This window comes from Muntiacus reevesi, chromosome 14 (assembly GCF_963930625.1).
Source record: "Muntiacus reevesi chromosome 14, mMunRee1.1, whole genome shotgun sequence".
NCBI classification, from domain to species: Eukaryota; Metazoa; Chordata; class Mammalia; order Artiodactyla; family Cervidae; genus Muntiacus; species Muntiacus reevesi.
The window spans coordinates 43,443,971-43,460,310 of record NC_089262.1 but is presented as its reverse complement, the minus strand read 5'-3'; the positions used below and the strand labels follow the sequence as shown (position 1 = coordinate 43,460,310).

Sequence of the window (16,340 nt, the reverse complement as noted above, 5' to 3'; positions counted from 1 at the left end):
TACACAGGGCCACTGCCTTGATTTAGGCTAAGGTGTGAACAGTTTTGCCACAATTGTTTTTATAACAAGTAGCAATGTCAACACAGTGAAAGGGCAACTTAAGTCTTTGTATAATTATGAAAATAGTTTGACTTTGTATGCCTTCTATAAAAGTCATGCTCCCTCAGCCCCACCCCCCTATTCTTTTGAGAACCACTAATTTAGGACCAAAGAACTGTTTTCAAATATACAGAAGTCTACCATGTAGAAAATGGCAAGCCATGTATACTATTAGGCCATATCTTGAACCACTGGATATTATTTATAAAGAAGTAGCTTGGGGCTTCCTTAGTGGCTCAGTGGTAAAGAATCTGCCTACTAATGCAGGAGACACTAGTTTGATGACTGGTCCCAGAGGACCCCACATGCCTCAGAGCAACTAAGCCTGTGAGCCACAACTACTGAAGCTGCGCTCTAGGGCACAGGAACCAGGAACATCAACGTTACTGAAGCCAACGTGCCCGAGGGAACTAGAGCAGCCCCCGCTCGCTGCAACTAGAGAGAAGCCTGCGCAGTAGCAAAGACACAACACAGCCAAAAGAATAAAATTACTTTTAAAAAAAAGTATCTTAGCACCAAATTTGGAAATAGTCTTTTCCATTTAAAAAATTGATTAATAATTTATGAACAGTAAAATCCAACCTTGGTTCTGACCCCAAAAAATGAACACCAGAGTCAAACTACAGAACAGTTTGATCACCCCATAAAATTTTCTAATGCCCTTTATAGCTAACTCCTCCTACATCCAACCCTGAAAACCACTGATCAGTTTTTCTGTCCTGAGAGTTTTGCCTATTCTAAAATGTCAAATAAATGAAATCACACAGGATGTACAAAGTCTCTGGGTCTGGCTTATCAGCATAAAGCACTTGAGGTTCATCCATGGTGGTTCCTAATCAGTGTGTATAAAACGACTGACAGGTTGTTTCCAGATTTTGGAATTATTAATAAAGCTATTAAAAATATTTACATGCAGGATTTTGTGTAAATATAGATTTCATTTCACTTGGGTAAATATTTAGAAGTGAGACTACAGGATTATACGGTAAACATACATTTAACTTTATAAGAAACTGCCACACTATTTTCCAAAGCAGCTAACAGTTGTACCATTCTGGATTCCTCCTGTAAGAGTTCTAGTAGCTCTGTATCCTCACTAGCATTTGGTATGGTTAGTTTATTTTTCTGATAACTTATTTTATTTTTGGTTGTACCAGGTCTTCTCGCAATGCATGGCCTTTCTCTAGTTACAAAGCACAGCTTCTAGGCACATGGGCTTCGGTAGTTGCAGCATACGGGCTCTAGAACAGTGGACTCAGTAGTAGTGTACCAGCTTAGTTGCTCCTGGGCATGTGCAGTCTTCCCAAACCCATGTCCCTGGCACTGGCAGGCGGATTCTTATCCAATGTACCACCAGGGAAGCCCTGTTATGGTCAATTTTTTTAAGCCATTCAAATAAGTGTGTAGTGGTATCTCACTGTAGTTTTAATACGCAATTTCATAATCACTAATGATGTTAAGCATCTTTTCATGTGTTTATATCCCATCTGAATATCTTCTGGGTACGACCTGCTTGTTTTTCAGTTAATATCTTATTATTTAAAGTGGTTTTTATTTTCTGGATACAATTCCTTTATCAGAAACGTGTTTTGCAAATATTTTCTCCCAAACTATGGCTTTCAAATTTCGTTGAAAATTCTATTTGTGAGGAAGTCTAACTATAATTTTTTTTAGATGAATTATGCTCCAGTGTTATAGCTAAAAAATATTTATCCAATCCAAAGTTACCAAGATTTTCTCCTACATTTTGTTCTAAAAATTTAACAATTTTCAGTTTTACATTTTGGTCTAGAGTTTACATCTAGGGCTTTGAGTTAATTTTTAAGTATGGCACAGGCATGAATGAAGGGGTTTTTTTCCCCCCTGCATTTCAATATACAATTATTTTATCTTGATTTAAAGACTATTTTCCTCAATAAGAAAAAGGCTTCTAATAATTATGCCTGATCAGTAACATAAAGAGCAGCATCAAAAGAAATGACAATCAGCTGTTCTGTCCAAATTACCTTTCCAGCTCTCCCTCTATGAAGTCCCCAGAGGGGAATGTCTTAAGGAAAGACTTACAGGTCTTCTTCTTTCATGCTCTTAATCCTCACCCTCCAACAGTTCAGCTTTCATCATTTATTATTAACTGAATTCTCACATAAAATTTCTCTTGAATGAGAGGTTAAATAATTTTTTAGATGAAAAAAAAAACCTGATGCAGTAACAAACTAGGTAACATCTGAAGTTATCCTTTGGTTTTAAATTCCTAAGATCCATTTTCTAAAACTAGAATAACCACTGAAACTGATCCCCAACTAAGTTTAGTTTGTATGCTTAATCACTGGGCTTTAAACAGCATCACCTATATTAATTTAAAAAATACATTATGTAACAATATTCAATAGAAATCATAATAACGACTATTTCCCTTACCTTCCAATTAAGATTCTAGCTTCTATCTAATTTCAGATACAAATACAATAGTAGTCTAGTGTTGAGTAATAGAAATGGTATATTGTTAATAAACGGGTTTACCTTATGTAACAGTGACATTAAAATGTTGTTTCTTTCTACATCTTTTAAGACACTCATGAGGATTTACTTCACATTTTGAAATATTTTTATAATTAATAATACATATTTTTAGAATCATTTTTGTTCAAAATGCAAACATAATCAACTTCAACTGCTCAGTATTTCTGGATGTACTCTTTAGCCCCTGGTCTTATCATTTTGCTACTTATCATGTTTGCCACTCAACAGTGTGTAGGAACAAGAAGACATAAAACCCCTACTGGCATTACCTTACCTATTTGATTACTTAATACTTCCATTTTAATATAAAGCTAAATGAATGGGTAAAACTTCAGTTTGAAAATTACCTGTGGGTTTTAGTTTTCCATATTAAGTATCAATTCAAGAACTATGAATAATTATACATAAGACTTCAACTGATTTCATATTGATATATTGACCACTATACTTTAAGAAAAACATAACAAAGCTGGGGAAAATCTAAAAAGAAGAACAAAACTCATTAAAAAGTATACAACTGATTTTAGGGAATATAATTAAAAACACAAAACTCAAAGCAGTTTGTATATCTCTGGTATGCTTCACAGCACCTTTTTAGAGCAATAGATTGTTGTCAGACTTACTCATTTTATGAACTAGTAAGAAACGCTACTGACAAACTCTAAAATTTGAAACTTTACTGTAGACAGTAAACCTAATAATACTGGAATGAGAGAGTAATCTCTTGAGGTTTAAAAGAGATAGTCATTGGAAAAAGTAAAATAATAGTATCCTCATTAATTAATGAACACGTGGCATGTGTAAATCCTCTTCCTCTCACACACATATATGCCTCATTGCTTTTATCCTTGACTAAGCAAATGATATTTGGGGAGTTTTTGTTTGTTTTTTTACTACGCCTCACAGTGTGCAAGATCTTAGTTCTCCAAACTATGGATGGAACCCGGGGCTCCCCTGCAGTGGAAGCTTGAAGTCTTTACTACTGGACCATCAGAGAATTCCCAGCAAGTGATATTTGATTAACATTTGATGAATAGGTAGATGGTACTTGAATGAAGAGCTAGTGAATTGGTAAAAAGCAGCTAGGCATAATTAACTGAAATCTGAATGCCCTGAAGCAGTGAAGAACAGCAAGGGCCAGGCTTGGTGCGGCTGAAGCACAGAGTTAAATAAAAGACAGAGATACAAGATAAACTTAGAAACGCAGGAGTTAAATCAGGAAAGACCTCAAAGGCCATGATAGGATTTTAATGTTTACTCTCAGGTCAGTAAGAAACACCAAAGAATTTTAGACAAGAGGATGACACAACCAGCACTTTAGAAAGACTATTCTGGTCATCCTGTGGAAAATGAATTAGAGGAAGATTAAAGTATCTATGGAGATCAATTAAGAAACACCGCAGCAATCCAGGCGAAAAATGATGGTAGCCTTAACTAGGATGATGGCAAGGCCAGTACACAGATCTAACAGAGAATTTAAAGACAAAACCAACCAGTCTTAAGCATAAGCAGACTTCCAAACTGTCCATTTACTTCTCTATTTTTTATCTGTTTATATCTTTAAGGTGCAAATACAAATTTAAATGTGACCTATTATACAGGTTCAAAATGAAGTGGCAAAAGAATGTACAATCAGGAGAGTAGCTAAGAAACATACCCATATATCTGATAATTGTAAACCAAATATAGAATGAAAAATATATCCATACAATTGCATGTTTTTACTAGAAGTCTTAGAAACTTTTTACAAAATGTATACTGTTGTACAATATAAACATAATAACAAGTTGTATCTAAAGTAACACCACATACAGAAAAATATGAGTACCAAAACTCAATCTGCTACTGATTAACAGAAGAACATTATTCATTTGTTGACAGTTACAATCACTCGTACATAATGCAGAAATAGGATGTGTATGTGTGCATACACACATATATATGCACAGTGACAGTAACAATCATTGGTTCCAGAAAAACCCAATAGACTTAATTTTAGATGGTCCTAGTGTGTCTTACAATTTAACTGAGAAAATCACAAATAATATATTCATTACAAAACCAAAAAAAAAATTCTGGTGTCTACTTATAAACACCACAAAAATGGAAGCCTTTTGTAATTTTAATTTGATGTTTGTGTATGACTTAATATTTGTGTAAAATGATTAACACAAATTATCTTTCTATAATGATTATTTCTTCTTACAATGTATATACAATCAAGAAATCACTATCCTAGAAGAACCCTGACCACCATACTGAAAAATCTGTTGTACAAAAATAACCCTGAAGGCAGAATCCTAACAGTGTATAATAGAAAATTCTTACCAATTTTTCATCAACTGTTATGAGTTGCGTGTCTCGAGTTTGGTCCTGTGCCAGCCTCCATGTGGAAGTGCTCAACGACCTGCAGTGCGAGACTTTAAGTTAAAAAATGATCCATGCAATGAGAAAAGAGAGGCAGACAAATCTTACATAAACCAGCTACTTTAACAGTATCAGTCTTATAAGACAAAAAGAACAGAAGGAAAGAGGGCACAATAAATCCTTTTTCTCCACAATTAGTTCTGTCTGCTGAGATTCTGGCAGAGTCTCACTAGACAGTTCACAAAAGGCTGTACTTTATGGCAGTCTATAGGCTCTCAGTCATAGAAGGCCCCCAATAACAAGAATTGTTCTGCCCTCTATAAATGTACACTGGCTAGTTTGTCATTATGAGGAGGAAAAATGCAGAGCTATATCAACCCTTCTAGAAGGCTGATTCCTAAAGGATGCCATCAGAAAGAAACAAATATCTCAAATTCTTAGTGTAATAAAGAAAAAGCTGTGCAATTAACACAAGATTAACAAAAAGTTTCTTTGCTCTAATTTCAAATCAAAAGTAGCTTAAATAGGAATGATTTGTATGATCATTTAACATTATTGTTTTAATCCTGGATCCCGTTCACAGAATTGAAGAAAGTCTGAATAGTTAAAATAGAAACATTAAGTCAGCAATAAAATCAGGACAGACTCTAACTCTTTTACATTAGTAAGGTCTCACCCTCAACCCAAAGAAGCCTGGCGCTAGTGGTAAAGAACATGCCTACCAATGCAGGAGATGTAAGAAAAGTATGTTCCATCCCTGGGTTGGGAAGATCCTCTGGAGGAGGAAATAGCAGCCCACTCTAGTATTCTTGCCTGGAAAATCCTATGGACAGAGGAGCCTGGTGGGCTACAGTCCATGCAATCACAAAGAGTTGGACACGACTGAGCGACTAAAACTACTACTACTAACAGATTTTTAAATTTCATGTACACATTGTAGTTTACACCAATGAATGTAATAGCCATCAATGATTGTGACAATTTAGCTTTTTAAAATTTTGCAAAATATTAAGCCATCCTATGTAGATTTCTTTTTTGAAAGTAAGTTGATATATAAAATTGACCTAAACCAGCCCAATATACTGTATTCAAGTTCAATTATTTCACTTAATGCAATATAATCACCAACATAATTTTGATGTTCTTGTTCAGCCACTAAGTAATATCCAACTGTTTTACGATACAACATAACCACCAATAATTGATGCAAAACTTCAAGCCAATGTTTAACTTTCAATAGCTACATGGTTTTATAAAAAAAAATCTACTTACTAACAATATAAAGATGACTCATAATACAAAAGGTTTTATTTCATGAACATATATTTTCTAAAAAGGGTTCATTATTTTCCCAAATTAACACCATTCATTTCCACTGCAAATACCCTGCTCAGAAATATATCCACACAAAAGAATATACTAAAGAAGTATAATTAAGCACCTTTGAAATCCATTTACTCTGGAAATCACTAAGATCAATAACCACATTTTGAATACTTTTAACCAAATCCATATACTGCAAGGAAAAAAAAAAAGAAGCAATGAAAAGGGTGCTCAGGAAAACTTGAAATATTAGAAGTATTAGAAAATGTAGCTATATTACAAGGAAATGAAACTACATAATTCCTCTAATGAACAGAAGTATTAGATCAAAATACTGCAAATTAGATAGATTAAAACTATAATCCATGAACTGCACAATTTTAAGCTGTGCAGTAGATTTGACTGATTTAAAGAATTTTAAATTGTATGATAAAATCTTATTGTAAATTAGTCAAAACACAAAATAAATTTTTAAAAACTTCTAAAGTATACATACTTTAAGGATTTGTTGTTCAGTCACTAAGTCGTGTCTGACTCTGCAACCCTATGGACTGCAGCATGCAAGGCTTCCCTGTTCTTCACTATCTCCCAGAGTTTGCTCAAACTCATGTCCATTGAATTGGTGATGCCATCCAACCAACTCATCTTCTGTTGACCCCTTCTCCTCTTTCTTTCAATTGTTCCCAGCATCAGTGTCTTTTCCAGTGAGTTGAAACTTTGTGCCAGGTGGCCAAAACACTGGAGCTTCAGCTTCAGCATTAGTTCTTCCAATGAATATTCAGCATGGATTTTCTTTAGGATTGACTGGTTTGATCTCCTTGCAGTTCAACGGACTCTCAAGAGTCTTCTCCAACACCAGTTTGAAAGCATCAATTCTTCAATGCTCAGCCTTCCTTATGATCCAACTCTCACACCTTTACATGACTACTGGAAAAACCATAGCTTTGACTAGATGGACTTTTCTTGGCAAAGTGATGTCTCTGCTTTTTAATACACTACCTAGGTTTTGTCATAGTTTTTCTTCCAAGGAGCGAGCGTCTTTTAATTTCATGACTATAGTCATCATGTGCAGTGATTCTGAAGTCCAAGAAAACAAAGTCTGTCACTGTTTCCATTGTTTCCAATCTATTTGCCATAAAGTGACGGGACTGGATGCCAAGATCTTTGTTTTCTGAATGTTAAGTTTTAAGCTAGCTTTTTCTACTCTCTTTCACCTTCATCAAGAAGCTCCTTAGTTCCTCTTCACTTTCTGCCATTAGGGTGGTGTTATCTGCATATCTGAGGTTATTGATATTTCTCCTGGCAATCTTGATTCCAGACTGTGCTTCATCCAGCCCAGCATTTCTCATGATGTACTCTGCATATAAGTTAAATCAGCATGGTAACAATATACAGCCTTGATGTATAGGGCTTCCCTGGTGGCTCAGACAGCAAAAAATCTGCCTGCAGCGCGGGAGACCCAGGTTCAATCCCTGAGTCAGGAAGATTCTCTGAAAAAGTAAATGGCAACCCACTCCAGTACTCTTGCCTGGAAAATCCCATGGGTGGAGGAGCCTGGCAGGATACAGTTCATGGGGTTGCAAAGAATCGGACACAACTGAGCCACTTCACTTTCCCAATTATGAACCAGTCTGCTGTTCCATGTCCAGTTCTAACTGCTGCTTCTTGATCTGCATAAGAGGTTTCTCAGGAGTCAGGTAAGGTGGTCTGGTATTCCTATCTCTTTAAGAATTTTCCACAGTTTGTTGTGATCCACACAGTCAAGGGCTTTAGTATAGTCAATGAAGCAGAAGGAGATGTTTTTCTGGAACTTTCTTGCTTTTTCTATGATCCAACAGATGTTGGAAATTTGATCTCTGGTTCCTCTGCCTTTTCTAATTCCAGCTTATACACATAGAAGTTCTCAGTTCATGCACTGTAGAAACCTAGTTTGAAGGATTTTGAGCGTTACCATGCTAGCATATGAAATGAGTGCAATTGCGCAGTAGATTGAACATTCTTTGACATTGCCTTTCTTTGGGATTGGAAGGAAAACTGACCTTTTCCAGTCCTGTGGCCACTACTGAGTTTTCCAAATTTGCTGGCATACTGAATGCATCACTTTAACAGCATCAGCTTTCAGGATTTGAAATAGTTCAGCTGGAATTCCATCACATCCACTAGCTTTCTTTGTAATGATGCTTCCTAAGGCCCACTTGACTTTGCACTGCAGGATATCTGGCTCTACGTGAGTGATCACACCATCGTAGTTATCCAAAGTCATTAAAATCTTTTTTGTGTAGTTCTTCTGTGTATTCTTGTCACCTCTTCTTAATATCCTCTGCTTCTGTTAGGTCTATACCATTTTTGTCCTTTATTGTGTCCATCTTTGCATGAAATGTTTCCTTAGTATCTCCAATTTTCTTGAAGAGATCTCTAGTCTTTCCCATTCTATTGCTTTCTCTATTTCTTTGCACTGTTCACTTAAGAAGGCTTTCTTATCTCTACCTGATATTCTTTGGAACTCTGCCTTCAGATGGGTATATCTTTCCTTTTCTCCTTTGCTTTTTTGCTTCTCTTCTTTTCTTAGCTATTTGTAAGGCCTCTTCAGACAACCATTTGCCTTTTTGCATTTCTTTTTCTTGGAGATGGTTTTGATCACCACTTCCTGTACAATATTATGAACCTCCGTCCAAAGTTTCTTCAGGCACTCTATCAGGTCATACCCATTAGAAAGTATTAGCCGCTCAGTGGCAAGCGATTCTTGCAACCCCATGGACTGTAGCCTGCCAGGTTTCAATGTCCACTGAATTCACCAGGCAAGAATACCAGAGTGGGTTGCCATTTCCTTCTCCAGGGGATCTTCCCAACCCAAGGATCAAACCTAAAGTTACCAGGGAAGCCCTCATACTCATGAGGATAGTTACAAAAATAATAATAAGTATTGGTAGAATATGGAGAAATAAGAACCCTTGTGCACTGCTAGTAAGAATGCAAAATGCAGTTGCTGTGGAAAATAGCATGGCAGTTTCTAAAAAAAATTAAACTCAGAATTAACATATGGTCCAGCAATTCTACTTATGGGTACATCCCCCAAATAAATGAAAACAGAGACTCAAATAGATACTTGTACACAAATATTCATAGCAGCATTATTAGCAACAATCAAAAAGCAAAAACTGTCAAATATTAATAATCATATTTTAGTTGACCATGTATCATAATACTAGGAAGTATACATGTAGAAATAACTAATATGCAATGATTAGTAAACAAATGGCAATTTTATTTTGCTATTGTACTTATTTTTGAGAAACTTAGAAATTTAATTTGCTCCATGAACCTGCCTTGCTATCTACTCATTTCTTTTATTAACTGACCTGTTTACATTTCCAAGTTTCTTAAGTGTCAATCTAAATTCTGAGTTCAAAGGGTAAACCATGAGGGCTGTGATGTTATCAGTTATTATTAGAGTGTACAGATGATCAATTTTATTTAGCTTTTTGTATAAATTTCCAGAAAGAAAATGAGGTATCCTGGAAATGGATATTAAGAGATATTATTTCTAACTCTGATTTTACTACTTACTATTGTGTCTATGAACAAATCATTTAACCCCTCTGCATCTCAATTTCATTTTTGTATATTTGTAACATGAAGCTGGTTGCTCTATTTTCTTTCCAATGATGAGTCTGTGTTATTCTAATAAGTGGAACAGATCATAGCTCTAGTTTGTTTTAAAAAGCAATCTTTTTGCCTGAAAAATCCCAAGGACAGAGGAGCCTGGTGGGCAACAAAGGATCGCAGAGTCAGACATGACTGAGCACCTAAACAAGCTTATAGAGAAAATTTAAACTGTCTTCATCATACTGTACTCACCTGAGAGAAGCAAGAAAGAACTAATGATTAACAGGGAAAATAAACACCAGAGGTCAAGAGATCATTTTAATATTCTGGGAAAATATGCAGATTAAAAGGAAAGGCCAAGATCTACAAGAGATTTGGTTAAATTCAGTGGAAACAACAGAGACTATAATTTATAATATATTCACAAATAAATTATTTAATTCTAGTTTAAATTTATTCCAATAATGTCTAATCTTCACCTAAGCAATTAATATTATCTTAAAATGTTCAGCTGATCAAGTGAAAATGATAATACTTTGCTAGTAGATATCTTATGCTTTTCTGAGCCAGGTAGAACTCATAGCAGGAATTAACAGCTGTTGTGCCTGGGGGAACAACCCAAGCTAAAACCTTAAACTAATTCTTTGAGAGTCATCCAACAGACTAAGGAAAGATCTGTGTAAGAGGGATAAGAGTAATTATGCTCACATACCAAACTTTGGAATGGAACTGAAGAGTATAAAGAGGAGAATGTGGGCAAGGGTAATTTTGGAAGGTAGTAACAAAGAATCTGAAGGGCATAATAGAAATCATAAAGGAGAAAGAAATACGTTTAAGTTTATACCAACAGGGTATCAAAATAAATATATATGTGTTTAACAAAGGGAATAAGAAATATAGATGTTGTGGTGATGACAGTAATAATATTAGAAAACACAAGAAATATATGAAAAGTTCATATTTATGAAGGCCAAATCATTGAGCTATACTAGCCATTAAGCAATAACTTTACTGGTTTGGAATGCCTTAAAGAAAGGAATTGAACACACACATACTTTTGGCATGTCTTATAAATAATGGAAGCTAGTTTACCGTAAAGATGTCAGTTATTAATCTACAAATTAAATATAATAATTATGAAACCTCTAACAGAATTTTTATAAAGTTAGATGATTCTCATGAGGGAAAAGTAACTCACAAAAACAGCCAAGAAAATTTTGAAAAGCAATCAGAGGCATATTTCGGAGATGTTGCAGGTTCACTTTCAAACTACTGCAATAAAGGAAATACAGCTATAAAGAAAGTCACAAATGTTTTGCTTTGCTGGAGCATATAATAGTTATATTTGTACTATACTATAGTCTATTAAGTGTGCAATAGCATTGTATCTTTTTTAAGAAAATGTTCTTTAATTTTAAAATACTTTATTGCTAAAAAATGCAAAGCATCAACTGAGACTTCAACAAGTCACAATCTTTCTGAAATAGTAAATCAAGGATCAGTGATCACTGTCTTAAAAAAAGGCGGTAATAATAATGAAAGAGTTTGAAATAAAATGAGAATTCCCAAAATGTGACAGACACAAGTGACCAAATGCTATTGGGAAATGGTGCTGACAGACTTGCTCAATGCAGGGTTTCCACAAACCTTCAATTACTGTATCTGCGAAGCACACTAAAATAAGGTATGCCTGTATAAAGCATGATTTGCCTTACCAATTAATATGTTATAGCAATTAAAACATCATGGTGTTAGCACAGGCACAGACATATAGATCAAATAAATAGTTCAAAGTACAGAAACAAATTACTTAGATCTGTAAATTTATTATATGATAAAAGTGCAATTTCAATTCTGTGGTGAAAAGCTAGAATATTCAGTAAATGATACTGAGACAACTGGCTATTCTTCCATGGAAGAAAAATATTTAAATCCTCTTATAAAATAGTTACATCCTATACCAAGGAATTCCAGATAGAGTAATACATATACACACTGTATTTGTATAAATTACTGGGATAAAACATAATAGTTTTTAAAATCAAAATACAATATCCACTGGACTTTCTTGGTGGTTAAGAAAGTGGTTAACCACTTTCTTCAGTGGTTAAGAATCCACCTGCCAATGCAAAAGACATGCATTCAGTCCCTGGTCCAGGAAGGTCCCACATGCCACAGAGCAACTAAGCTTGTGCACAGTTCCTAAGCCTGTGCTCTAGAGCCTGTGCACTGCAGCCGCTGAGCTCACACACCGTGGGCCTGTGTTCCACAGTAAGAGGCCATTGCAATGAGACCGTGCACTGCAATGAAGAGTAGACCTCGTCTGCCCGACTGAAGAAAGCCCACGTGCAGCAGAGACCCAGCACAGACAAACGCAATTAACTTTTAAAAAAGGCTATCTGAACTGTAGACTATCCATCAAAATAACTTCTGAACAATAGAAGGCACTGCAGACTAAATTAAAGGAAAAATCAGAGATAATAAGTATGGTACACAGAGTAGATAAAAGACTAATACCTAGAATATATAAAAGACTCAGGAATCAAGAAAAAAAATCACCCTCAAAATTGGAGGAATAAAGCAGGGTATGAACACAGTAGACATTAATGCCAACTATGTTGCTAATCACCTTAACAACTCATTGACCAGAGACATATTAATACGTCTTTTGTTACCCCTATATTACTAACCAAAGATGTTTCCATATTCACTTACATAATAAATCACCAGCCACAGGCATTAGTTTCTGCAATAATGCCCCAGTCAACGTGTTAAATGAGAAAAGACTACACCAATGGGAAGAGAAAATGTGTCAAGTGATGGAAACAAAAACCCAGGACCCAGTGATGTTTCCTGAAAGAACCCCATTTTAAATACAGATACAGACATTAAAAGTAAAGAGATGAACAACAACAAAAAAGTAAAGAGATGGAGAAAGACACACCATGCTTACGGAAATCAAATGTCACTTCTGTAGTTATATTAATCTCTAAGCAAATCTCAGCAAAAAGAACATTATCACAAACAAAGAAGGGCATTACATCATCATAAAGGAGTCGATTCTCCAAGAAAACATTAACAGTTCTAAAGTATATGCCACCTTTAGAGCATGTCAAAATATGTGAGGAACAAAACTAAAAGAACTGCGATGAGAAACAAAGAAATCCATTAGTATAGCTGGAGACTTCACTACTCTTTTAATAGTAATTTGACAGAGTCACTAGGCAGAATATCAGTAAGGATAGAGTTGAACTGAAAAGCCCATTCAATCAACTGAATTTAACAGACATTTATGGAATGCTTGCTTCATCCAACAACAGCAGAATATACATTAATATATTTACATGAAATATACATGGAACAGTCACAAAGATAAACCACCTTCTGGGCCATAATACACATTAACAAATTAAAAAAAAATAAAAAACACACCATGTATACGCTCAGTCAACAATGGAATTAAACTAGAAATAAGCAACAGAAAACCAGAAAATCCCTAATTACAGTTGACCCTCTAACGACATGCATTTGAGCTGCACAGGTCCACTTACACATAGATTTTAAGTACATTCATGTACTATAAATGCGTTTTCTCTTCCTTATGATTTCCTCGACATTTTCTTTTCTCTAGCTTACTTTATTATAAGAATATAGTATATAATATATACAACATACAAAATAATTTAATCAACTATCATGTCATCAGTAAGGCTTTTGGCCAACAGTATGCTATTTGTAAGATATCAGGTTTGGAGGGAGTCAAAATTATACATAAATTTTCAAAGTCACAGGGAAGCACCCCTAACCCCCATGATACTTAAGAGGTACTTGTATTTGGAGACTATAACAACATACTTCTAAATAACTTATGTGTCAAAAGAGGAATTCTCAAGAGAAATTTTAAAATATTTTGAACAAAATGAAAATACATTTCAAAATTTTGTGGGATACACCAAATGCAGTGTTTAGAAATTTATAACACTGAATGTATATATTAGAAAAAAAAGAAATAGTCAACCACCTGTTTCCACTATAAGAAACTATAGAAGAGAGCAATCAATATAAACCTCAGGCATTTCCACTGGGGCTTTGTTCTATATTCTGGGTTTGGGCCACAGGCTGTTCCCACAGCAACAGGAACCTAAACAACAGCCTCTGTCACAAAGCACACATTTCTGTCAGATTCTCCACTCGGGCCCTTAAAGACCTACTACGGTGTGGACTAGACCAAAGCCCCTTCATGTCTGAAGAAGCTTCTCACCCAAATGACTGGCTGTTCCTCCCAATCGTCACTCTGAACTTGTGGACATGAAACACCTTGAAACAGTCCCTGCAGAAGGCTTCTCCTCTTGTATCCCCAGGGCAGGTAACCATCTCAACGCTAAGACCTAGGTACACCCAACTGCCTGCAGGCCCGAGTGCTGTACACCTCATACCAAACAACCAACAAGACAGCAACACAGCCCCCCTCATCAAAAGAAAGGATGCCTACAGCCATACTAAGCTCACAGACACCTCAAACCATACCACCTGACACCGTCCTTCCCATAAGAGGATAAACACTCAGCATCACCCACCAGAGTGTAGATGACTATCCCTCCCACCAGGAAGGCTGTACAATCCCCTGGACCAACCTCACCAACCAAGGGGCAAACAACAGAAGCAAGTGGAAAGGAGTCGATAGAAAGGAGATCATAAACAAACTAAGTTAAACAAAATGATACAAAAGAGAAATATGCTGCAGAGGAAGAAGCAAGGTAAAAACCCACAAGATCAAACAAATGAAGAGAAAATAGGCAATCTACTTGAAAATAATTCACAGTAATGACAGTAAAGATGACTAAAAGACTCAGAATGGAGGCATAGACTGAGAAGATATAAGAAATGTTTAACAAAGACCTAGCAGAACTAAAAAACAATCAGTGATAAACACAAGTAAAGTGGAAAACACACTAGATGGAATCAATAACAGAATAACTGAGGAAGAAGAACAGATAAGTGAGTTAGAAGATAAAATGGTGAAAATAACTGCTGTGGAGCAGAATAAAGAACAAAAAGAAATGAGAACAGTCTCAGAAACTTTTAGGACAGCATTAAATGTACCAATGGAAACAGTGACAGACTTTATTTTCTTGGGCTCCTAAATCACTGCAGACAGTGACTGCAGCCATGAAATTAAAAGATGCTTGCTCCTTGGAAGAAAAGCTCTGATAAACCTAGACAGCATATTAAAAAGCAGAGACATTACTTTGCCACAAAAGGTCTGTTTAGTCAAACTATGGTTTTTCCAGTAGTCATGTATAGATGTGAGAGTTGGACTATAAAGAAAGCTGAGCGTCGAAGAACTGATGCTTTTGAACTGGTTTTAAAGAAGACTCTTAAGAGTCCCTTGGACTGTAAGGAGATCCAATCAGTCCATCCTAAAGGAAATTAGTCCTGAATATTCAGTGGAAGGACTGACACTGAAGCTGAAACTCCAATACTTTAGCCACCTGATGCGAAGAACTGACTCACTGAAAAAAACCCAATGATGGGAAAGACTGAAGGTAGGAAGAGAAGGGGACGACAGAGGATGAGATGGTTGGATGGCATCACTGACTTGATGGACATGAGTTTGAGCAAGCTTCAGGAGTTGGTGATGGACAGGGAAGCCTAGCATGCTGCAGCCTGTGGGGTCGCAAAGAGTTGGACACAACTTGAGCAACTGAACTGGACTGACTGAAATGTACCAACAGTCAAACTATATGGGTCCCACGAGAAGAAAAAGGGTTTGAAAAAATATTTGAAGACATTATAGTTGAAAACTTCCCTAACATGTTACCAGCAGTCATGTATGAATGTGACAGTTGGACAATAAAGAAGGCTGAGTGCCAAAGAACTGATGTTTTCAAACTGTGGTACTGGAGAAGACTCTTGAGAGTTCCTTGGAATGCAAGGAGATCAAACCTGTCAATCTTAAAGGAAATCAACCTTGAACATTCACTGAAACAACTGATGCTGAAGCTGAAGCTCTAATACTTAGGCCACCAGATGTGAAGAGCTGACTCACTGGAAAAGACCCTGATGCTGGGAAAGATTGAGGGCAGGAGAAGGGGGCAACAGAAGATGAGATGGTTGGATGGCATCAATGACTCAATGGACATGAGTCTGAGCAAACTCAGGGAGATGGTGAAGGACAGGAAGCCTGGCGTGCTGTAGTTGAAGAAGCTGGAAAGAGTCAGACATGACTTAGTGATGAATAACAAGAGTATAGGAAAGGAAATCGCTCACCCAAGTCCAGGAAGCACAGAGAGTTCCATACAGGGTAAACCCAAGGAGAAACGCACCACGTCACATATCAGTTCAAGTAGCAAAAATTAAATTCAAAGAAAAAATATTAAAAGCAGAAAGAGAAAATCAACAAACAACATACAAGGGAATTCCCA

At 36.1% G+C, this 16,340-nt stretch overlaps 1 protein-coding gene across 2 annotated transcripts in view; it reads right to left on the bottom strand.

The window, feature by feature from the left end:
- Nucleotides 1-16,340, bottom strand: part of NDUFS4 (NADH:ubiquinone oxidoreductase subunit S4) — a 117,663-nt gene that overhangs the window by 57,528 nt on the left and 43,795 nt on the right. For both annotated transcript variants that reach the window (XM_065905258.1, XM_065905259.1), the window contains one exon: nucleotides 4,948-5,026. In XM_065905258.1, the coding sequence (XP_065761330.1) occupies nucleotides 4,948-5,026 (79 nt within the window). The remainder of the gene's footprint in view (nucleotides 1-4,947; nucleotides 5,027-16,340) is intronic.